The 26,626-nt window shown below is 36.1% G+C and overlaps 1 protein-coding gene across 7 annotated transcripts in view; it reads right to left on the minus strand.

Moving 5' to 3' along the window:
- Galphao (G protein alpha o subunit) overlaps positions 1-26,626 on the minus strand; it is a 176,205-nt gene that overhangs the window by 139,714 nt on the left and 9,865 nt on the right. The window contains exons 1-2 of one of the 7 annotated variants that reach the window (XM_074181376.1): positions 23,402-23,675; positions 18,213-18,415 (exon numbers count right to left, since the gene is read on the minus strand). The exons of 1 other annotated variant lie outside the window; for it this stretch is intronic. In XM_074181376.1, coding sequence (XP_074037477.1) covers positions 18,213-18,330 — 118 coding nt within the window. In that variant the 5' untranslated portion in view covers positions 18,331-18,415; positions 23,402-23,675. Of the gene's footprint in view, positions 1-18,212; positions 18,660-23,401; positions 23,676-26,626 lie in introns of those variants that run through there. 5 more of the 7 variants (XM_074181375.1, XM_074181374.1, XM_074181372.1 and 2 more) reach the window with 5 other exon arrangements.

The following is a 26,626-nucleotide window of genomic DNA, read 5'->3' on the forward strand; positions in this document are numbered from 1 at the left end:
TTTTTTCGTAAAATATAACAAGTAATCACCACCAGAAATTAATGACATCATTTAAGATACACCTTGAATAAATACACAAAAATAAACCACCCAAGTGCTACTGAAATTCGGATTGTGATTTTGAGAACGTGATGAAAGGGTCATCATTACTTAATTTTCTGAACTATCAAATCCTTGGGTGAGCTTATAATTTCGCCAGTCTCGTCTACAAAGTTTATCATCATTTCCCAGCATCGAAATGCTCCAACATAGTTACAAGAAAAAGTTCAGTATCTTGACTGCTCGAGGTTTCCTTCGTAATTTCCTAGCCGATATGAGGAAAACGACAAAAGAACCACTTAATTATATCTTCTGGCGGCCTACTTACATCCATCTTCAGTTTATTTCCAATTTCAGTAATTCTCAATTGCGTCGCCAAGATGACTTCGGCTTGAAAACGGAAATTGTCAATTCCAGGATCCAATCGCATCCTCTTCCAGATTTTTCATATAAAAGATTTTCAATAAATGGAAATTAAATTCGATTCGCTTAGGAAATGATATAAATAACAATTTGTAAACTGCAGATATTATGTGAAACGAATAAACTTAGTACTCTAAAATCTTTTAAATCGTAATGATATTGATGTGAAGAATCTTTGAAAAACGACCTACTCAGTAATTACTCTCGAGTAATTCAATTCTATTTCAATACAGATTTTATAATCAGACTTAACCTTCGAAAGGTTCTTCGAAGGGTTTCATTAGTAAGATTCCAAAATACTTTTTCCAAATTCGTCATAAAGATGGGACTTCGGAAGAAACATATAATTTATTTTGAATTTACCAGGAATGTAATAGCTTGATGACCAAATGTCGAATCTAGTTGACAAAAAATGCAATTGAAATGCCACCAAACTAAAAATCTATCATACAATGTGACCATTACATGTGCAACGAATCAACTGTTTTATTCATTGCATAAACATAATTACAATACGGCCATAAGTTGTGGATAATCGATACCCATATGATTCAGACTGCTTCAAGCAGACAAGGCAAGTGTGAAAAAAATAAAGAATGAAAGTATCTGTATTTTACTAATGAAAACCATAAAGATATTTCAGTACATTCGAATTGGAAGAAAGATCTTTTTCGAGAAGGAAAAAGTCCTCTTTAAACAACTACTTTCCTATGAACACGAAATTACACGAAAATCACTTTTTTCCCATTATTCTTGGAAATTAAACAAAAATAATTCATAAGAACGCTACACAACGTAATATATGAAGGAACATTGATATAAAATTTCACTTGCATAGAACACTATCATCCTTAGTGATGTACTTTAAAGTTTCGGGATAAGACACTTGCCTTATTAACCTATCAACGCAGTATCAGATATTACAAGACGAATCACCAATTTTTTTTTGGACATTAGGTATGACTTTATAGTAACGAAATACACAACTCAACTCTGGGGAATTTTATATAAATTCAAGTACCAAACGTTACGTCTGCTACTACGGCAGACATCAGTTGAATGTGCGTTGATTGCGAAGACGAAATTATTTCTCAAAGTTTTATAGAGGACTCACTAGTGATACTGCACGTCGTCTTGATGTCATTCAGGTTAGAGCCCAGCTCCCTTGCCCTTTTGGCTTTTGGTGAAAGTTTTTTTTTCCAATAAGTAATTAGTGGAGTGAAATACAAATTGTTCGGTAAGTAAACTTGCTATTTCTTTCGTTGCTGCTATCACCATGGATTAGTGTAGATTTCGTAAAATCCGAACGAATGATTTTAGTCCCTAATTACATCAGGATTACTTCATAACGTAGTCATTTTCATTTCAGAACACCCTCACCAATCTCAACCACTCTTCAAATTCTTCTCTCCAACTTCGACGCATCAAAACTTTTAATAAGCTCATTATTCCTATCGTTTGTGTCTAAATTTAGACAGCGCTGATGAATAAGTCTGGTTCAAATAACTCATTCGCACAGTTCTGTTGTGTACGTTGCTTTAAAAAATATCCAATGTGCACTGAAATAAAAAGAAATTCGACGAGAAGAATGCATGTTTCTGTGAATTGCTACGTGATACGGTATTCTCATTTTTCTTCAAAAGAAACTAAATTATTAGGCATCACAGTTGATTACAGATTCACCTGGACACCCACCACATATCGACTCACTTTGTGAAAAACTACGTAAAAATTGTTATGCGTTAAGATTCTTGTCTAACTACTGTAATGCTGAAATCTTGCTGAGTCTGTACTATGCCACTATTCATTGTCATTTGCGATACGGGATTTTGAATTGGGGTAAGGGATCGTCCGTGGAAAGGATTTTTATATTACAAAAGTCGGCAGTCCGAATAATTGGTAAACTGGGATGGAGAGAGTCATGCAGGAGCTCTTTCAAAAACCTGAAACTTCTTACGGTTGTTGGGATATATATTTATGAATTATGTATTTTTGTTCATAATAAGAAATTAAGTTTTTTATCGAACAAGCAAACTCATGATTATCCAACTCGCTCTGGAAATTTGCTAGTACAGCCGAACATCGCACAGCCCTCTACCAGAAAAGCCATCTTTATCTCGGACCGAAAATTTTCAACAAATTAGACGTAAATATAAAGGCAGCCCCTAATATAAATATTTTTAAATCTAGATTGAAAACTTTTTTGATTGAAAATAATTGCTACTCCTTGGATGAATTTTATCAATGATTTTATTCCTCTCCATGTTATTTTGTGTTTCTGTTTCATTTGGCAAATCTTTTGTAAATGTAAATAGTTTTTTCTTTTTTTAAGCTGTCGTTTTCCTTGTTATTGTATATTGGAAGATATGTTTTTTCATCTTTTTTCCATTGTACCTTTCAACAAGTAAAATATTTGTAAAAAAAAAGCTTCATTGGTGGTAACGTACCTTACTTGTTGAAATCAAAATATTTTGAAAGTGAGAAATATGATTCCTATTTTTTGAAGGTGGTGTATTTCTTCAGTTCGGACTTCCATTGTCTAATATAATATATATTTGAAATTCCTGAAAAAATATTAAAAAGATTAACGGAAAATAACAATTTTATTAAAACAAAAACGAAAAAAATTAATATTGAAATACTGAAATATTAATAAAAGCTGAAAATTAAAAATTATTATTCACCAAAAAATTAAAAATAAAAATTGAAAGATTCCAAACCAAGTTATGTAACGACGTTTCGATTGTTAGTATCCACAATCGTCTTCGGATGATAACTGGACTTATTCCTCCGAGATCCGACTATTTATAGGCCATTCGAGTGCTTTCACCTATCCCCTCTTCTCTCTCTCTCTCTCTCCGCTTCATTGGTTTTAGCGGGAGATAACCGCTTTCGGTTAATCTTTTCAATATTTTTTCAGGAATTTCAAATCAATTTATATTATATTAGACAATGGAAGTCCAACTGATGAAATATGATTCCTATTATTATTTCTAGTGAAGCATGGAGAAAGAAAATCAATCAACACAGCAGAGGGCTTGTGACTCAATAAACTATTCTTGAAATCAAGTTTGTCACACTGTAGTAGTAGTATCATTAATGGTCGAAGAAGAGCTTGGAAAGATTTTGATTTCTGTCAGAAATGAAAATAGTATCAAAATTTGTTTTTCATAAATTGTCTAGCAACAGAGCGATGTATTTTTTCGTTTCATCCTTCAGTTTTTCATTATTTCGCGTGATCGCCCGAACAGCTGGTACGTTAATTGAGAATAAACAAGAATAATAGTTAAACAAACCAGCCGACTGCGAATGAATCATGTTGTACATAAGTTAAAAGTAATCAGTGAGATATACGAATGTTTTTCATAGATAAGCTGGATAAAGATGGTAGATGTTGGTCCCACCCGACATCGCCCGGTGAGATACTATCGCAACGGCTTAGTCAGCATCAACGTGAATTTGCTTTCGGGCTAACGTTTCTTTTTTTTTTATTTCAATAAACCGCATCAACCCTTTGGGTCATTAGCGGTGGAGTTAATAAATAACATATCTTCCTAATTAAATCTAAAGTGTGTAAAAATGGAATGATTTTGTTACTATTACTATAGTCTAACATTTCTTTCAAGTTAGGGGATATCTTAAATGTGTCTCTCTCAATTTGGAATAGAGGGCATTGCACTATAATATGTTTCACAGTTAGTTGAACTTCACAAATATCACAAGTTGGTTCATTTTGTCCAGACAGTATTCGTGTGTGAGTTTGTTGTGCCATTGTTTCTGGTTTCATGGGTGAGAATATAAGGAAAAATTGCAAGATGGCGCTCCTAGGATCAAAATACTCCGGAGGTAAAATAACTCCGCAATCAGATCTCCGGGTGGGGGCTGGCTCGAGGGCATAATCCTGCAGAAGTTATTCGAAAACCACTATTTCTGACAGTCAGCAGGGTCCTTCTAACAACGGTTCACAGGGAATCAGCATGGTAACTGCAATTGCTAAGAGGCCCACTAGCAACTTCAAAATCGATTTCTGCAACATCAGAGGATTCGACTCAAATATGAACTCGGTGCACCAATATCTGCAAACAAATAGTCCTCATATGCAGAATACTTTTACTATCAACGCTGGTGTTCCCCAGGGATCTATATTGTCTCCAATCCTCGTTCTATTGTATATCAACGACTTGGAAAAAACCAAGAATCCAATATATTGCTCTGCTGATGACAGCAGCATATTCAGTCTATGCTTAGGGGCGCCTGGAACATCGAAGAGAAGTTGGAGATTTGTCTCTTTTCTTTAGATACTTCCACAGGAAGTGTTGTAAGTTTGCACATTTGATTACACAGAAGTCAACAAGATCTACAAGCTTTTAAACATAATTCAATAACGAAGGGAGGAAAACCTGTCGAGAAAAATCCAGTCTATTCGCAATTCCTAATATTCCGGAAATAAATGGTGCATCGTTCGGTTTCGATACCTGCACAGGTAAAGGTAAATATATTGATTACCTAATGAGCAACTATGATCTCTTTTCTGTAAATGATATAACAAATTCAACCACGTCACTCTTGACCTCGTCCTAACAAATTTAGCCAGCACAAGTGTTACAAAGGCAACCTCAAGCCTATATGATGGCATAGACGAGTATCACCCCCCCCCTAGAAATTGATATTACTTTGATATCCCAGAATATATTTATGATTTCCGGAGCGGTGATTACGTCAAACTCTAGCACCTTGTAAGCCAAACTCAATGGGAAAATGGGTTAGTATCGAAAGATCCTGATGAGTTGGTTGATGCTTTTTACAAAAGACTCTATGGTATCTTTGACGAATAAAATACAATAATAAATTCCCCCACTGGTATAGCGCTGAACTCAGGCAGACAATAAAGGAAAAAGAAAAATTCTTTAAAAAATCCAAACGTGCAACTCCAAAACATGATGAATACAGAAATAAATTTTGTTAACTTAGAGTAAAAGTGAAAAAATTAATGGAACAATGTAAGCTCTCTCATATACAAACTATTGAAAACAAAATCAGTAAAAACTCTAAAGAATTTTGGAATTACATAAACAATAAAAAAAATGATTACAAAATATCTAATAATTTCAGATATAAAGATGAAGTCATTTCTGATGACCAAGATATTGCTAAAGCTTTAGCTGAATATTTTCAATCAGTTTATAGTAATGATTCTCCAGGTGGTACCGATCTATCTCTAGAGGTCAACCTGCGAGAATTATGTATATCATCAATTTCCGAACAAGATATCTGTAAAGCAGTTAGATCCCTGAAACCCAAAACATCAACTGGAGTTGACGGTATTCCATCTTACTTTTACAAAGGCTATCTTCAATAGCGTTGTTGAAAGTAGTGTGTTTCCAAAACAACTCAAAATGGGACGTATAATTCCTATCCATAAATCTGGCAATCAAAATCTCATAACAAACTATAGGCCGATAACAATACTCCCCTCATTATCAAAAATATTAAAGAGAGTCTTATATAACAGACTATATGCCCATGTTGAAGAGACTATCTGCAGAGAACAGCACGGTTTTGTTAATAAAAAATCGACTGTTACAAATCTCATGGTGTTCAGCAATAAATTAGCACTCTCGATAAATACTGGAAAACAAGTTGATGTAATCTACACAGACCTAGCGAAAGCATTCGACAAAGTGAACCATAGAGTTCTCATCGAAATTTTCAATGAATCAATCAATGATAACATTAGTGAAGTCATATCTATCAGATAAAGATCAATTTGTTGCTTTCAATAAAAAAAAGGTCGACACTATTCAGACCAACCTCTGGCGTTCCTCAGGGATCAATTCTAGGCCCACTTTTATTTATAAAGTTCATTAACAATATAGGTGATTATATAAGACATTCCAAATTCCTGCTCTAACTATACCAAACCATCAACGATGAAAAAGACAGTGAAAACCTTCAGAAAGACTTAGATTCTATCACTATCTTTTGTGAGACGAACAACTTGATGCTGAATGAGGGTAAATGCAAAGTTATGTCTTTTTCACGGAAAAATGTTATTGCTCCAACGGAATATTTAGTAAATGGCACCAAACTGGAAAAACTTGCTCAAATCAAAGATCTAGGAGTCATATTTAATAGTAACTTCAATTTCAGAAATCACATAGAATATATTGTACGTGATGCAAACAGAAAGCTTGGTTTTGTGTTAAGAAACGCCAGGGATTTCAAATGGGAACTAGGAATTCTTCTATTCAATGCCTTTGTCATTCAGAGATGATAGAAAAATACAGAAGAAATTTCTTAGGTACACTTACTTCAAAAAAAATTAAGAGTCTCCCTCTATGATCTCCTATAGGACTCAACTAGAACATTTTGACATGCCAACCCTGTCGGATCGTCGAGGCTTGAATGATGTACTATTTATATTCAACATATTTAATCAGATAATAAATGTACCTGAACTCCTCAGTGTGATCAATCTTCATGTTCCTAGTGCTAGTCTAAGAAATCGCAATAGGGTTGTCTATGTAGACACCTGATCAGAGTCTCCACTCAATCGCTGCCTTAGGCAAGTGAATGATCTAGTCGTAAGTCATCAAAGTCTGGATTTTTTTGCTGTGATGAATTAGAAATAAGACAGTCCTTTAAAAAAAAATGTGCCATATATACCTGTTTATATTAATGTTTTCCTTGTACGTAATTTTAGGTGATTATTTACTCTGTTTATCTTAAAAACCATATACTTTATGTACCATGACATTGACTGTATACATGTAATCGGGTATGAACCTGTTTGGAATGCAGTTTAAATAAAATCTATCTATCCATCTAACTTGTGTTGAATATCTATACATCATTTGAAATCAGAGCCTAAAAACAAAGCATTCATAATCCAACATCAGACAGCGCCGTTTCGACCTGCCATAGATATCATCAGTCGTACTTTGCTGAACCATGGATGCATCATTAGACTAAACCGTCCTTGAAAGACAAGCCTGGATATGGACATCTTGGTTTTGGAATCCTTGTTTATCACTGAAATTGTCTTCGCCATACCATACTTACCCCTTATGAACGACAACCCTCAGAAAGCGAACAATGCAGAAATAATTGAAGAACTGGAAATTCTCAAAATTGCCTAGCTCTGAGTTCGACCTCTCTGGGAAATATACAGTCTTGGCAACAACGTCACAATCTAAGTTCATGAGTTATTTCAAAGGCATTTGTTTATCTTATCTTGCTCGAGGCGTGTGGTTTTGTTTATTCCACGAATGCTGCAGCCGGTGGCATATCGTAGAACCGAGAACCGTATTCTTGTATTGCTTTCCCACTACCTGAGATTAGTATAGAAAACATTGAAACTTTAATGTTCAGAGTGTTTTCAAATGCGACAGAAAATTCACAATTTTTTAGCAAAATTCCACTGGTTATATAGAGTGCTGACTAAAAATTATCTTCACTTTTGGTCAGAAATATTCCATTCATGAAATATACATCGACCATTGCTATAGAAATCTAGCATCATGATATTTGTAAAACTCGCCTTCTATCACTCTACAATCGCCCAATTTTTTCATTGGATGATATTAATGATTTGAAGAAAGCCTTAACTCGACAGAAATGTATGGAATCGATTTGTTCAACTTTTGATAATAAACTTAACAAAATACTAATGCGGTTTTTTTTTCTGATTGATTCGGCCGCTACTTGATGAAGATCCATAGTAATTTCACAAACTGCACCTCACGATTTGATCTCCACAAACTTTATTTGAAAAAATATAATCACAACATGTTTCGCTAGCACAGTAGCTTTCTCAAACACTCAAGCTTTCTCATATACTTGAGAAAGCTACTGTGCTAGCGAAACATGTGATTATATTTTTTCAAATAAAGTTTGTCGAGATCAAATTATGAGGTGTAGTTTCTGAAACTAATGCGGGTGTGCAGAATTTCTCCGTAGTCGTGTTTTCGTTAGTAATGAATCGATGAAACATAAAAAATAGGATAAATTGCGGTCAAGTTTCCTTTTTTAGAATACTACTAATTGATACAAAAAATCGTGTCTAGCTCTTTTGATTCCAGAGATACGAAAAAAAAAACGAAAAACTCGTAATCTCTCTATGGCTGTATCTTTTTCACCTGCTATTGTGAGGTGTTCAAATCAGCATAGCTTTGATTATAAACTGCAAACAGTCCCGCAAATAAGTCGAGAGGGGTAATGTGGGGAGATCTAGGAGGCCACAAACGACAGCCATCTGTCCCTGTGAATTGTTGAAGAGGACAAAACACTATCGATGTCAGAACCGTATTGAAAAGTATTCGAGCAGTTCAGAAACGGGTCCAAAAACATACTGAGAAGAAACCAATTAATTCAAACTCCCTCATTTTTCCAATTTATAAACAATGTCAAATACATTTAAAATTGGAAAATTATAAAAATCATATTCCAATGATAATGAATTTATCACCTAATATGGAGCAGACTGCAGCGTTGAAACACTGTCAAAAGTCAGAAATTTGGCAACCTTGAAACCTCATCGGAAGTCCTCCATCGATTTGATTCATGGAAACACAAACGTTGTCATGCAGCAACCGGATATCGATATTGTTGATTCTATGGGCTAATGTACGACGTGATTCAGATCAGATCACCACGTGAACTTGGCAATTCTGTGCCAGAAAAATAAACAAAGTACAGTTGGACGCGCTGTTGCCATGCATCTTCTTAACAACGCCATACAGTTGTCGCTATCAACGATTTATTAATATCTGCATTCATGCGTTTTATCAGCAATGTTTTTCATCGATTGGCACTTGTTTTAGTGTCGCTATCGGTGTTGATATAGCTATTACAATGTTTGTCAGATTGTTCGATTTAGAGCTGGATTTTGCATATGGCGTTTTGAGGATAGTGAGTGGTTTTCAAGGGCAATAAGTATTTTTTGAATGAAAAAGTTTTAGTCAACGTTACTTCGTTTTTTTCAGAAATATCGAAAAGAAAGAAGTATAACATAGACTAGACTTCTTTCAACTAGATTCATTTATATTCAAAGAACAAAAAAACAAGTTGAGAAAAATATCCACCTATCTAGATAAGATCAAATTAATTTTATACCTTTCCCATGTCGCCATCCATAGAAAGTCGTAATAGAAAACCAAAAAGTATTAAGCTCACTCGAAAAAAAAATATGTCGCTATATACATGTCGAAACACCAACGGTTTATAGCAAACGACTCAGCTGAATTTATCTGGTGTTCAAAGACAGGCTTGTCAGGTTATCTCTGCTGCCATAAGCATACACCGTTAGAGACCATTGAAACCATCTCCACATCTTTCTGAAAAGAGGAGATGTGGGAAGCCAGATAGCTAGCATATAGAATTTCGCATTTTATCAATTGCACAAAACAGTGCGAGATATTGGCAGAAACCCACCTCACACACAAAACTATCGATAGCCAAGCATCTGTGGAATTACTTGGCTTCCACCGAGCAACGTCCAAGTTAGTAGTCAACTGTCAAAAAAGACTCCTCGATGGAAATATTCAACAATTTGTCTCTGTTCTTAAGGGCTGACTCCCTTGCAAGAAAGGGAGCTGGAAGTGGTTTTATCCTACCATAACCTGTCAAATATCATTAATATAAAATAAATAATGAATAGTTCCCAAAACCGAACCCTAAGGTACACCGCAAAGGGTAGTATATTCCAAATATGTCATAGAAACTATATCATCGGAAACTGATTAATCTGAAACAGTATTTTTCTTTTCTGTTAACAGAAAACTTTTGATGGGTCACAATATTGCTCTTATCCTTTTATACTGTAGTAGATATCTACTCGTATTCTAGTACAGGTTTTACATAATTATTAAGTATTCAACAAATGAATAACCCATATAAACATTAGCAAAAGTTTTTTGGATACAAATTATGATACGGAGGATTTTCGACTAAGAAAAAACTGAGTTGATTTTTGTAATTACTGGCTCATCAGTTGTTACGAAAAAGGAAGCGTGCCTCTCGTCAGTTGTCAATTTTCACAAACTTCGCTTCAAGTCTAGTTGACAGCCTACATTTTTGAGTGCTCTATCCACGAAACTAATAATCCTATAATTGAAACGTTATATCGTTAATGAATATCGACATACGAGTATTCGAGAGCGTCGAGTGACAGTGAACGAATGAAATAAGTGCGATAATTCAAAGTGTAATGAAGTTTAGAGTTCAGTTGTAATTGTGAATTATTACTAAAGTTATGGAATCAAGCGGGGACAATAGCCGGTTGGGTTGGCGCGAGTAGTTGGTTCCTCTCAGTCAATTGACCACTACATGTACAAGAGAATCATAGTATTCCATTCCGTTCACTATCGAAGAGATCACAGCAGCAAGTAAAGCCCCCGGTTTTGACGGCATCCACCCGGAGTTTCTTTTGCACTGTGGTCAATACACAAAACAATGGTTGTTCCGTTTCTTCACCGACATCCTCCCAGCAGGCAGAATCCCTCATCTCCTCAAACGATGAAAAAGTATAGCCATACTGAAACCAGGCCAGCCAAACTTCTAGAAAGGCTTTTGTACAACAGAATTAGTCAGAAGATATTGGATAAAATTCCTGTTGAGCAGGCAGGTTTCCGATCTAACAGAAACTGCTCGGATCAAGTCCTGCCACTAACCTCATTCATAGAAGCAGGCTTCCAGAATCAGCTAAAGACAGCAGTCGTCTTTATAGATCTGACGGCTGCGTACGATACTGTTTGGAGATCAGGCATCATTTTCAAGCTCATGCGTGTAAAAAGACAGTAGACCTCATAGATGCTATGCTCTCCAATAAAATCTTCCAAGCACTCCTGGTTAATAACATGAGTGCTCAGAAGAAGCTTAACAACGGCTTACCACAGGGATCAGTACGTGCCCCCCTACTGCTCAGATTATATATTGCTGACACACTTGAAACAAGTTCGAGAAAGTTCGGATACGCTGACGACTAGAAACTAGCCTCTAGACGCAAAGGTATTGAAGTCACCGAGGACATCCTAACAAACGACCTGCTGGCTATTGGGCAATACTTTCGCAAGTGGAGACTAAAAGCAAGTGCTGCTAAGACAGACGTCTCTAGTCTCCACCTGAACAACAAATTAGCGAATAGAGAACCGCAAATCTACTTTGAAGGCATGCTACTTGAACACAATAAACAATCTAAATATCTAGGGGTTACACTAGATAGAACGTTGAGTTGCAAAGAACATTTGTCGAAAACAGCAGCTAAAATCAAAACGCGTAATAACATCCTTTAGAAATTATGCGGCACCACTTGGGGAGCACCAGCCTTCCACACTGAGATCTTCAGCCTTGGGCTTGGAATATTCAGCTTATTACAGGTATGATCAAATCGACACCTAATTTCTGGTTCCCCACGCTTAGCCACATAGCCCCTCCCCATCTCCGTAAAGGGCACGCTCTTGTCAGGGAGTTCAAGAAGATCATTAATAATCCTTAACTACCGATCCACTCCGATACCCTCGCCTTCGAAAGAAACCGACTCCGCTCCAGGCATCCCGGTCTCAGAACTGAAAAATCTCTGCATGATGCCGGTTTTGACATAACTGCCCGCTGGCGAGAAGAATGGGAGGTCAAGGGTTCACTAGCCTACCAAAACATGCCTTGCATATCCAACAAACCACATGGAATCGACCTACCCCGCAAAACATAGTCAACCCTAAATAGAATTAGAACCAAATGCGGGAGATGCGCTGACTCACTTTTTAAATGGGGTAAACACCTTTCCCTCAGGTGCGACTGTGGAGATGACTGCCCACTAATGGCCTACACCAGTGACACCCCCTCTGACTTCTGGACAGCGACTATGGATGCAATTGAATATATACGTGACTTAGAAGTTTGTTTGTAAACTTAATTTTCTGTGTCTTTTTATGCTTATACAGTGTCACACATAAAGTCCGCATCAAATGGGATTTTTTTTGTTCATCTCTTCAAGCAACTTTTGATATCTGCATTAGGTTGTGCTTTAAAAATTATGCCAAATGACATGCATATGACCGATCAAGTGATTTTCCTTCCCTGTCCAATTTGACATTTTTTCCAAAAAATGTTCAGAAAAGCAGTTATTGCTCGAAATTTCGAAAATCGGTAACGAGAAAAGATGATTGTTTTTTCATTTTTTACACATATACCAATTTTTAGCTCTCTAGTACAAATTTAGTTTTTTTACAGTTTTTCGAAAATTTGACATTTGCCGATTTCTCAAATTTAGCCAAACCTCAACAAAGTTAGTGCTTTATGCCTAACTTATCTTTCCAACGCATTTTTATTACCAATTGCCATTCTAAATACAACTTATTTCGCAAAAATTTAAAACACCAGAAAAAATTATGCCAAAAATGATGCAAAGTTGATACAGTTTTTTAAAACAGATAAATATTTCACTTTATTTCTACTTTTTGCGAAATAGCTTGATACATAAGCATAATTAAAAAACAATATCGATGAAAAGTCAATAATTTATTCTTTACTGCACTTATAAAACAGTTAAACTTTGATTTACTAATTACAAAAATTCCAACGAAATTAAACTAAGGGTACTGTGGAAACAATTGAACTGAACTGAATAAGCAAAATATTTTATTGTCATATGACATTTGTTGAATAACTCAAAATAGTTTTAGAAAATCAGTTTTAGATTTAAAATAGTTTATTCGTTGTCTAGTGTGTTGTTAAAAATGCTGAATCTTCAAGAGGAAATTGAAATCGGTTTAATATGCGGCGAGAATACCGGTCACCGACAAGTAGCTGATATTTTCAATGCCAGACATCCTGCAAGAAATATTCATCAGTCAACAGTTAGTAGGATAATAGCTAAGTTTAAAACCACTGGCTCGGTTGAGAGTAATTTTAGAAAAGCACATCAGCGTTCTACATACTGAAGAAGTGGAATTTGAAATATGTTTGGATGTCGTAGAACATAAAAAAACAAGTATTCAAGATACTGCAGATAGAACAGATGTTACACAAAAATAAATTTACGCCTTATAAACCGAAATTTATCAATACATTAAAAGAAAGGGACTTCGATATGCGCTTGTATTTTTCTTTTTGGTTTCAAGGGGAAAAAGAAGAAAATTATCATTTTCCTTATCTAATTTTATGGACAGATGAAGCGACCTTCTCTTCAAATGGCGTTGAGAGCTCACAAAACTGCAGGTGGTGGGCAAAAGAAAACTCACATTTCGTAATCGAATGTCGAGATCAATATTCGTTTAAGACGAATGTATAGTGTGGCATATTAAACGATCAAATTATAGGACCATACTTTTTTAGACATAATTTAAATTCTGCGGACTACCTACACTTTGTGAATACCAAACTGTCTGAAGTTTTGGATAATATGCCCCTTCAAGTAAGAAATGTGTGGTATCAGTGTGATGGTGCACCTATTCATACTACAAGGGTGGTTAAAGAGAGTCTTTTGGAAATATTTAGGGGCAAAGTAATCAGTCGCAATATGGAACACTTTTGGCCGCCTAGACCTCCTGATATAACCCTACTAGATTTCTTCTTGTGCGGTTACTTAAAACAAAAGGTGTATAAGCAAAGACCTTTTCGAGATATAAACCATTTAGAGGCAGTTATTCGAGAATGTGTTGTAAGCACGAAACCCCGTAGTATTAAGAATGCAGTTAAATATGTTTTAAAAAGGACAATTGATTGCATTGAACGTGGTGGAAGGCACACCGAAATGTGACTTTTTATTTTGTATTTATATTGGTATTTACATGGTTTAGGCATATGTTTCGATTTGATTTAGTGTTCTTAATTTAAATTATAACTTTATTTTAACAGATGTTTGTTAGAATTTTTTACAGTTTAGTTATCTAGGCAACAAAATCTAAATTGATTTCTGAAGTAATTTTGTTCATTCATACCTCATTTAGTAATTGTGAAATTACTTTCGTATAATTCCTTCCCTTAGTTTAATTGCGTTGTAATTTTTCGTAATTAGTAAATCAAAGTTTAACTGTTTGAAAAGTGCAGTAAAGAATAAATTATTGACTTTTCATTGATATTGTTTTTTAATTATGCTTATGTATCAAGCTATTTCGCAAAAAGTAGAAATAAAATGAAATATTTATCTGTTTTTAAAAACTGTATCAACTTTGCATCATTTTTGGCATAATTTTTTCTGGTGTTTTAAATTTTTGCGAAATAAGTTGTATTTAGAATTGCAATTGGTAACAAAAATGCGTTGGAAAGATAAGTTAGGCATAAAGCACTAACTTTGTTGAGGTTTGGCTAAATTTGAGAAATCGGAAAATGTCAAATTTTCGAAAAACTGTAAAAAAACTAAATTTGTACTAGAGAGCTAAAAATTGGTATATGGGTAAAAAATGAAAAAACAATCATCTTTTCTCTTTAACGGTTTTTGAAATTTCGAGCAATAACTGCTTTTCTGAACATTTTTTTGGAAAAAGTGTCAAATTTGACAGGGAAGAAAAATCACTTGATCGGTCATATGCATGTCATTTGGCATCATTTTTAAAGCACAACCTAATGGAGATATCAAAAGTTGCTTGAAGAGATGAACAAAAAAAAATCCCATTTGATGCGGACTTTATGTGTGACACTGTATACAAGTATGTTTGTTGTGTTAACTTTTGTGATGCCATACGCTAAATAAAAATTGACCACTGTGGGAGCCGGTGGTTCGACCCAAGGCCAGACGATCAATTTTCACTGTCTATAGCCCAACACGTGCTAGGATCGCACTTTGAAAGGTAAGACCACGTTAATTCTTGGCTCGCACAAGTGTCTAATTATGAGGGTTATTTTTCGTAGAGGGGCGACAGCTGGTTATGGGAGAAATTGAAGAAGCGCGCACAAAGTAACAATGGCAACGGTGATAGGTCGTACTTAATATGAATATTCTGATAAAAATCAAAACAGCCTCGAAATGAGAGTCGATTGAAAAATCCAAGTTTTCCTACACAGTGGGATTTAACGAATGGCTGCACGGAAATATCCCCTTCCAGACTAATTTTACGACGAACATTTGATTACTTTCGAGATACATTGAAACTTCTCGAAATGTTCCTACTGAAATGCATAAAATATCCCCAGGCTATGATGCTGTTGGCATCTCTTATAATTCCCAGAGAATTCTCACATTGCTATCGATCTCTTTGTTCGCTTTCTATTCTGGATGCGACGCATCGGGTCCTAAATATTGAATGAAATTGCCCTTTCGGCAAAAACAACCACCCCAAATCGATTGTGAAATACAACAAAACAAGATGACAAACGATAGTAGCGCAGATTGAATTTTTCCCAGTTCTTCTGGATGATGTGATTGAAATAAAGCATAGTGATATATTATGGTGTCGGGCGTTTCTGGTTTCCGTTTTATAGTTTATACGGCATTGGGGTGCAATAATACACCAGAGATGTCGGTGCCATGTTCTAGGAAAATTATGTCGACCTTATGAAGAGTGCCAAAAAAGATGATCTAAAAGGGCCATCAATGAATTAGTATTACAAAAAATATCGATATTATTAAAATTCATCAACTCTGATAAAACACAAAGGATTAAAATGAATTGTTTTAAATAAAACAATTATTATTTTTTCTAACTAGCTTTTTCCTATCAAATGTCGAAGAAAAGTGTGGATTAGTGTTAAAACCAGTTTCATATGTTCAAACTCTTGTTTGAATAACTTTCAATCAAAAATACAAAAAAATTAACAGCTATGAATAAAATCGTGAAACGGAATATCAAAAACATCAACAGTAATAGCGAAATGGTATTCATCCTTTCAAAACATTCAGAAAGTAGAAAGACGTGAACTCTGAATGGGATTCGATCGGAAGAAAGTATGTTTTCGAAAACTAATGTTTTATAATTTTTCTATACCTCTGGCGAGACTTATTATTTTTCTGAGTATGTCCTGTTGACTAGTATTGATTTAAATATTGTAGAAAAACAGAAGAGTTTTCTGTGGAATACCAAACAGTGTTTTTCTTTAATGTCCCCCTCCCTTTTATTTTTTGAACGGATCAACTCAAAAAATTGAAATTTGGGTTAATGAAATTAATGCATGAATACTTTATTTTGAAGTGAAATTGACAGATGAAATTTCCAAGATGGCGGGACACTTCTTTTTGAAGCATGAATATTTTATTTTGAAGTGAAATTGACAGATGAAACTTCCAAGATGGCGGGACACTTCTTTTTGAAGCATGAATATTTTATTTTGAAGTGAAATTGACAGATGAAACTTCCAAGATGGCGGGACACTTCTTTTTGAAGCTCCTGACAAATGCTTCACAACCCTAGAATATAATTGTCAATATCTATAACTACTACAAAATGGCGGAACTTTTAATACTTGCCTGAGTAGATTGACATTTAACTACATAATATGAAATAATAAGCTTGAGATCAGTTCAGAAGATGCTCGAAATGGTTGCCTTGAACTTCTTGACATATGAACAGCCTATCCGATATTTCACGCCGAACATTTTCGAACACAGTAACGTCAATCTGTTTTGAAAAATATGTTTAAAATATGTTTTTCCATTAACCATCTGTCGCACCCCTACGAACGACAACCCTCAGAAGTCGAGACTTGATCGACCTAAGGATCAACGAGGTCTTACCTTTTAACGTGTGCTTCCTAACACGGGTTGGACGATAGCAAGTGAAAATCAATCGTTCAGACTAGGGCTTGAACCACCGACCAACACGGCAGTCAATTCGAATGAGTGAACAAAGCACCCACATCGAACCGCTTGGCTACCGACCGACCAATATCTCTAAACATATTTATTTTTCTCTGCCGTATATCCAATATTGAAGCAGGTTCAGTTTTGTACACCTTTTGCTTCAAACAGCCCCATAAAAAAAAGTCCAAAGGTGTCAAGTCTGGTAAGCAGGCTGGCCATTCTGTTGGACCTCGACGGCCAATCCAACGACCGGGAAAAGTAGTATCCAAACAGTATCTTACTTGCCTGGAGTAATGTGATGGTGCTCCTTCTTGTTGGAATACAATATCCATATCGAATTCATTAGGATTCGCTTCGACGATTTCAGCGATGAGAGGGTCAACAGTATTTTCCAGCATATTCAAATACAGCTCCCCTGTTGAATTTTGATCAATAAATAGAGGTCCTACAATATGGTTTCTCAATATTCCTGCCCAAACGTTAATTTTTTCTGGATATGGGGTATGTGTTTCCCGGAAAACGTGAGGGTTGGTGTCACTCCAAGAACGGCAATTGTCATTCTTTGCTCACAGAGCTTGCTCAGGGCACATGATTCTTGGACCCAATGATTACTTACCCCACGGTGTGTGGAGTGGCCCTTGGTTGATAATGCTGGCGCGTCCTCCCGAATGTATCGGGGCTTCGGGTGCATACTTCGGTAAAAAAAATAATAATAATGAATGATTTTATTGAAAGGTTACTCAGTACAAGAGATACTAACCTGACCTAACAAATAGCAGAATTCAACATCTGCCCATAATTAATCAATGCAGATATTCTTCTTCCATCCAACTCATACTGTAATAAGTCACCGTGAAATATAGAATCAAACTAGATTCCAAATGAAGCGAACAAACAACCAAGGTTAAAATAAAATGTTTGGATTCTGTTTGTCTCAAAAGCAAATGCAAATGAAAAACATCATAGTCAGAGAATGAAAGTTAATAGCTACAGTTAACGACTCATATACCAAACATACCTAACAACAGCAACTTGACATCCCGTCTCGCCCTTTGTCTCTCCTCCTTCAGTTTTTCGTCGATCTTCTTCGTTCTGGCATTGGCAGCCTTCTCTTCTGCCGAAATCGTGCAGCCCATGACACAATCCTCGATGCACGACGTTTTGAGGCCTTTTTATAAACTTTTCACAGGAAACTGTTATTCACTTACACCCGGAACGAATCTATTTCAAAAATTCTACTACTTTCTACAAACATTCAAGAATGCGTACACATAAAGCCTTTTTGAAGGGTTTTAAAAGGAGTGTCGTGAAAATATTGATTTTTCTGTTATTTTCAAATTAAAATCAGTTGATTGCCGGTCTTCTGGTAGAACAAAATCAATTAGAATGTCATTAAACCAAAAACAATGTCAATGGATTATTTTCACGCTATTACCATGAGAGCCGTCTAAGGGGTAGTTTACACCTATAATTTTAAATGAAAAATCCGTAAAAAGTCCGATGCAGTTAGAAAATGTTTAATAAAAAAAAATGCAACTAAATCCATTAGCCTGTACCGAAAATTAAATTAGCTAACTATATTTTCAAGGAGATTGGGAAATGTTTCATAATTTGGGCACGTATAAACCACACCTTGATTCGGCCTCCGAAATGATAATTTTTTGGCATTTCATTATTGAGTAATCCTGTAGTTGTGGCATAGTTTCATATGAGTTACATATCGAATTTACAATGAACTTTACAATAGCGTTAATTTTTTTCCTTTGAAATGTGCATTTAACGGACATCAGAAGCTTGAAAAATCTATTTAGCAGCTTTTAAATCAAGTTCCATTTTATAGCAGCGTCGCCCTATGCAAATTCTTAACTGGGCTATTATCACTGATTGAATTTACTACCACTAATGTTTTCTTAACTTCAAAAAGTTCCAAGTATTTTATTAATTACAATGGCACTTTATCGATATTTAAATTATAATGGCATGTCATGATTTTAAAAAATTAATGGAGGTGAAATAGATATTTCGATTATGTAAAACTTCGTGAACCGACATAAAAAATTGAGAAGGTGGAGGTGCAACAATCCTGAACCCACATGAATATTGGGATTTCAAAGGAGAGGATTCATCTTGAAGTAATCTCAATGACACCCAAAATGTTAGATAACGTTCAAAGTTTATGGCATAGTCTTGTCATGGTTGGATATCAATTCGAACATTTAATTTGATTCGAAGATTTTCACTAATCAGTTTTACAAAAACGCAACACGTGTTTCGCGATAAATAGCTTCTTCGGCCGTGTCTTTACTCCTTACACGCCCGAAGAAGCCATTGTATGACGAAACACGTGTTGCGTTTTTGTAAAACTGTTTAGTGAAAATCTCACAATAAAGTGTTTTTTAATACGTTATGGATTTTCACAAGTATCGGCCAATTCCATCATATATGATTCGAAGATTCTCGCAACAACTACAAACTTAGGATGAATGAAAGCAAAGCACTCCACAATCAGAGATTTCGGGATAAACCGCTTGCCAATCCCAACGAGTCTAGATCCTTCTGGTCGGTAGCTAAAGCTGTTAATCCAAACTTTACAAAATCCACAATTCCACCACTAACACAAGAGGATGGTTCAATTGCAACAACAGCCATAGAAAAAGCAAATCTACTAGCTGAACAATTTGCGTCCCACTCCACAGTCGATTTTCTGGGAAAAGCACCACCCACTGTTTCCACACTAGAATCCACAATGCCGGAATGTCAGGCGCACCAGTATTTTGCAGACTTTTCAACCTGTCTTACAAGAAAGTGTTTTTCCTTCTTGTTGAAAGATTGCTCACATTCAGCCTATTCTCTATAGCTTTGCTATCAGCGATATCATAAATCATTGAGAGAAAGTCGTAAACCACCATATCCACAAATATTTCGGAAACAAAGATCAAGAGGCGACCTTCTATCGAATGTCACCCATATTTGGAATAACGCAATCGAAAAACATGGAGAATCAAGAGCTGTTGCGCTTGATATTTCTAAGGCCTTTGACCGTGTGTGGCATGAGGGTTTGCTAGCCAAACTTCGATGCTATGGCTTGTCTTGATCATTTTTGTGTATGGCTCTTCAGCTTCCTGAGAGAACGTTCCCTGCAAGTGGTCGTCGATGGATATCTCTTGAATACTTCTTTCACCATCAACGCTGGTATTCCCCAGGGATCTATATTCTCTCCAACCCTCTTTTTAGTGTATATCCACAACTTATTGGAAGAAACCAAGAATCCAATATATTGGTTTGCTGACGACAGCACACTTGTCTCGTCATTCCATTTGGATACCAGGACAGGCTGCGGAGGCACATCTTCACCGGCAGCGGGAGGTTGCATATCTTAATGATGATCTAGAAGTGATTTCTAATTGGGGTGAAAGTAACCAAGTTCAATTCAATGCCACAAAAACCCAGACATCGGTTCTCTCCAAGAAGATAAATGTCTCCAAACCGGATATAATAATCTCAGGTCAGACAATTCCGCTTTCTGCTTCGATAAGTTTGTTGGGGGTTAAAATGGACACCAATATGTCTCGGCACAATCATGTCGCTGGAATTGCAAACAATGTTTTGAAAATATTGAGGGAGAGTGTCTGGAAGAAAAGAGCAAATCTTTGGTGAACATGCGATTGGTTCATTCATCATGGGCGCCGGCCCACACCGCCTTCTCCGCTAACAACAAGAACAAGAGGGACATGAAATCTCTGGAAGGCCTAGAGGACATCTAGATACGTGAATTTAAAAACAGTTTTGAACAATGGAAGAAGCTTTTGAAAGGATGCGTTGTCATCAATGGAGAATACTTTGAACGCGATCAAAATTTGGTGTGAAAATATCAAGAAAAGAAGAAGTTGTTCGTTTTTCTGTGTTTCCCTTTTATAACGCGAGAAGTCTCGTTTTTTTTCTAAAGAAGCAGCTTAGTTTAGATTTTCTAGAAATCTCACATAATGTTTAGGCGGACATTTTAACTTTAAATAGCACTCTCGTGCTATTTAATTTTAAAATACTCGATGAAATGACTCTTGCTCTATATAAAATAATTTTTTTAGGAGCTGAGATTTCATCAACATACTCTTTGTAAGAGAATAGCATATTTCCTATTGTAGGAGTGATTACATTATTGTCGTAATCATTTCATGGGCGTTCCCCACATCCAAATTTTGCAATTAACTAAAAATCAGTAGTTTAATTAAAAATACGATTCTTTGCGAGTAGACATTTCCATTCTACATTCATTTTTCAGCCCTTGATCCCTTTAAAACATCGATGAATCTAGGTTATGTCAAAAGTGAGTGGGTCATTTCGACCCTCCACCGCAACCCACAAGGGTTTATTGTGGCTCACACCTATTCACACTCGACCAAATAAACCTAGCTTCTTAACGGAGCCGATTAGTTTATATGGTGAGTGGTCTTTCAGGTCAAATAGTAAGAGAACGGCTCTGTCGAACTCTAAAAACCTGATTCGGTCCCCAGCGGGGCAGGCACAAAGTATGTGCTCTGCTGTTTCATTTTTCTGTCTTCCGACAGTCCGAGTCTCTGCATATGATGATTCAAATGACAGTGACCTGTAAGAAGGCCTGTTAGACATCGTAGTTCATCCCTACTGTAGTCCAGCAAATGTTTAGTATCGAGCCTTGGAGTGAGCCAATGAATCTAAGAGTTACATTAAGACTGGTCGGAAAATGACTGAAAAATCCTATGAAAAAGGACAAGATTGGGTGCCGGAAAACGCAGGAATCACAGAAAAAGAAAGAGCTGATGACTGTGCCAGACAACATTATGAATTAGCTGTGGAGGTACCAAATCAGAAAATAGGTAGTAGGAAACATAATTGATGCTGGAAAAATATATTTAGATTTATATAAGGGAAAATCTTTAAATGAACCGTTCAACAGAATAACCGTAGAACTCTGAAGAATTGCTTGAATAGAAAGAAATCTGTTCAGAATGATTATACGAGTACTTTCTTTACAATCATCATCCACTCGGAGGTCACACTGAACTAAGATGTAGGTGTACAATGGAGATTTCAGGTGCAAACATGCAATGGAAGAACAAAGACAGCTAGTAATGTTTCATGCGAATATGAGACATTTGAAAACAGGAGGCAAAACATTTATGAACAACCAAAACTAAATCCAGATCTTAAAAATCATCCAATGAAAATCCCACATAAACTAGTGCAGATAACAAGAATGTTGGAGTGTCATGAAGGGTGTTCTGGTGATGATTATGACTGCCAGGAAGATACGAATGGTGATATTTTTGAGGAACTATTTGAGCAAATGGTGACTGCCACAAAGATATGAATGCTGATGCTTTGAGGAATTCTTTGAGCAAATGGAGGAGCTAATTGTGGAGCATATCCACATAGGTACATCAATTTCTGAAACATGTTAATGATCGAATGCAAAAAAGGAATATTATAGCTCATCTCCTTCAGGAACTGAACCATATAGAACAAGACAAGTTGAAGTGGAAGCTTCTGTGGTACGAGAAAATGCCACACTCGAAATGGTACTCGTACATATTTTGAAAAACTTAGAAAGTTACCACAGAAAAGTGGCAGTAGATGTTAACCTAGTTGCCTAGAGGCAGACCGACAGTTCAATAAATACTGTATTTCGGATGAAAATGAATACTGAATTTTGTTCACGTGAGAAACTGTATAGTTTTGTGTGAAACCAATTTCTAACCTACTTTCACCGAAATGTTGCTTCAGATCTGATCAGATGACAAATCTGTCAGCCGATAACTACAAATGTCCAAGCAAAATTCCACTGTGATGTCTGGCCTTTAAAGGCAATGTCATTGCTTGTAAACTTAATAAAACCATTTGTCAACAAACTCAAGTGTTTACACTGAAATCAATAACCAACGGATAACCATAATGGGTGTGGCATATTTCAGATGGGTCATTCTGTATATTAGATTGCAAGATAGCAGAAAGTGCTCTGCAGCATATATGCCATTTCTTGTCGGAGATCAATCCTAATGTTTGCCAAGGTTTAGGAAACCGCCAAAAACATGAATATCCAAAATTGTTGCACCCATCCAAGTTCCACATAATCATCAACTATTTTCCTGCCCATGAAAAACATGGAAACAGGCACGCCCAATCGGGTACAGATTGTCCGCTGTTGAACACAACGAATTGAAAAACAAATACCTAAAAAGTCGCGATAACTATAAACCCATAGTTGATACAATCACTTATCAATCACTCGAGAAATCGATAATACGGTTCACTCGGCACTCGAAAACCGGCCACCGTTTTCGAAAAATAAATAGGCACTAGCACCGCGACAAATTTATCACGGGATCCGGTTTGAAGGGAAAACGACTGACCGCCGTCAGAATTTTCAGGAAACTGCGGTGAAGCCGAGATGAGTCCGTTGCGAATTTATTCAAAACGTTTCCACGGATAATGAATAGTTGATAATTGTTTTTCGTCACGATGACTCGATCCACATGTGTTTAGAATGGAGCGCTTTGTGGTGGGGTCGGCGACTGACAGAGCGCTGTTGCCAAGTCTACTCGGGAGTTGAAGCGGTATGCTTGGTGAATACCAGAGTATAAGATATAATTGAATGAGAACCACATAAGTGGAATTTGAAAAAAATCATTTGATGATTTTTGTTAACAAGCGAGCGATTTTTATTTTCGATTCATGAGTCTCAAAAACCAATGATTAAGAATAATAATAATAATAATCCTTTTTGAATCAGAATTTAAAGAAATAAACTTTAAACGTTCAAGCCAGTCTACCTACCTACACGGTAGGTTGAATGGACTGACGCCTATCAGAAAACAACCACTTCCCTGGCTAATACCACGAAAAGCGTTGGATTATATCCGACAGGCGTCAGTGCAGTAATCTTCACAGAAAATTTCCTGCATATGCAATTGGCAATACAACTTAAAGAGTCGACTTTCAATTTTGGAACGGGCACACTTGCAGACCGGTTTTGGGCCCATTAGTCAAAATGACTAATGACAACAGGATAGCGCTACGTGCCACACAGCTTATGTCACATTGGATATTCTGCACGAGCGATTTGAGGTCATGGTCATCTCACGTGGAGGTGATGTGCGAGATCGTGGAATTTGACCCCGTTAGACATTTTTTGTGGGGTTTTCTCAAGTCGCAGGTGTATGCGAATAAGCCACAAACCATAGCAGTCCTCAATGAACATACTGTTGTAAATCATGCCCGAAAAAAAATAAGGCCGGCAGCCGCTGGTAGCCATAAACCGTGATGTGCGTGATGTGCGCGCGAGTGCACGATGATTTCCCACCAATCGAGAAACAGCGAGAGTAATGTTACCGACTTCGACAGAACTTCGGAGGAATTTCGACAACATTTGATTACGAATTTTAAACGCTAGCTGTGAGCATATCGACAGTCAAGTGGACGTTACAGTGCGGTACGCGAAGTGATCTAGTAAGGCGATAAACATTCAAATAATAGTTGAAGTTTTAGTTGAAATGTTTGTTGTTGTATTTAAAGTGAAATAAAGTTAAGTTTGATTATTCATGTAATCAATTATTGATCAACCCATGGGGGAAAGGATAAACAATACATTTCTGAGTAGTGACATTCACTCTTACAATACTAGGAATAAGGACAATATTCAAACAATCAAATATGAACATTGTTATCATAAGAAGTCTCCTATGAATGCGGGATGTCGTTCATACAATTGTCTGCCGGACAATATAAAGGAATCAAAAACCTTATCCATGGTTCTATCACATTTCAACAATTGTGGCATAATCTATGATCCTCTTCTTCGGAAATCTGATGCCTTTCGTATCCAAAAGATACAAAATTCATGTCTACGTCTAATTATGTCTCAGAAGAAGAGATAAGATTTCATAGAAGCATATAGGAAGTATGCCTGATCGTCGTTAACTACATTCACGTTGTTTTTTATAAAATCCTTAAAACTAATACATCCAGCACCGAATTTGTGATTCAGCCTAAGACCACTGATGGAACGTATGGCGGGTAGAAACAACGCTATCTGGTGTTGAATCATGAATGCATAGTGTTTGGGTTCTTCTTTTCAACTTGTTTGCTTGCAGTGAAAGCTTCACGAAATGTAATTCGTTTCTTACTACTAATTATTGTGTTCATTCTTAACTGTATATATATTGCTAATTCTTATTCTTTCTTTCATCTAATCATTCCAAAATGCAATCATCAAGTGATTCTCTGGGCATAACCTTCGTTTACATGTTCTTTTTGGCTTATTTTTCCACTCATATCACTCAAAACTTTAGACTAAGTTCTACAGACGTAAATATCTAACGGTATCAATACGAATACGAATTTGAAATTCAACATAACTCTTAAAGTTAATGTCAAAAATGGCTTGACCAAAAATACACTTGGCAACACTGTTCGAGAAACAATATAACCCCCCCTGCCTACTATGTACGTATGTCAATGACGTAACAATAACCATAGCGATTAAAATAATACCATTTTGCATTTTAGTGGCAATTTTCACCACTCCGGCATTGATAGAGGCTATAAATGAATATTATCTCTTCGATCGATATTAGATAAGCTCGAAACAAACTCGCCCATAAATTGACAAAGTCAAACAGTGGAATAATTGCATTCGGGGTTGCCGAACGCACGGGGTGTGTCTCTTTTTGTGACGGTATTGTTTAACATTTCGTTTAAACAGGTATGATTATGATAAGTATGATAATTATTTTCTGGGCATATTTCTTCAATTCTGTCACTTCCAATTACCACAACCATCTACACTAAATGTTAACAAACATTTTCAGACTAATCCACAGGCCCGTACTGGCCAGGTCGGCCAGTACGGACCTGTGGTATATAGATATATTTTTCTAACAAACATAATATCGATTTTAATTTCCAAATAACTTGAGAATCATTCAGTATGATAGTTTTTTTTTTAAACCAATTAATCGAACAATTATGTGTAGTTCTGAAATATGAAGCAGCACTGTTTCTCCAACAGATGTTTCTTTAGTAAGTTATGTTCTTGTTGTGTAAACATTTTCCTTTCTCGATGCATTATATTGTTCATTAATTTCTTCAATTTCTGTCTAACTTGGATATAGTGAAAAATACCGCGAAATTTCGTTTTCATAAACAGTTGGCGTTTCGCTAACCAAATTAGCAACATCAGTAGATGACTAAAACAGTTCTCTTGTTATCAGTGCAGATGTTTCTCTTCCAATAACAATAAGTCGTGAAAATTCTAAAGGGATTGAGCGACTTTGGATGTTTACCCAAAAGGTGCTAATGATAAGTTGCGACTCTAAAATACAAGAGTAGAAGTTTCCCTTGTAAGTGAAATTACGTTGCGAGTTAAGCTGTGTAGCGTTTTTGTTTCAATCCCATTTT

Source organism: Leptinotarsa decemlineata, unplaced genomic scaffold (assembly GCF_025532065.1).
Source record: "Leptinotarsa decemlineata unplaced genomic scaffold, Ldec_3_MD MMD2_tig00026307_RagTag_RagTag, whole genome shotgun sequence".
Taxonomy (NCBI): Eukaryota; Metazoa; Arthropoda; class Insecta; order Coleoptera; family Chrysomelidae; genus Leptinotarsa; species Leptinotarsa decemlineata.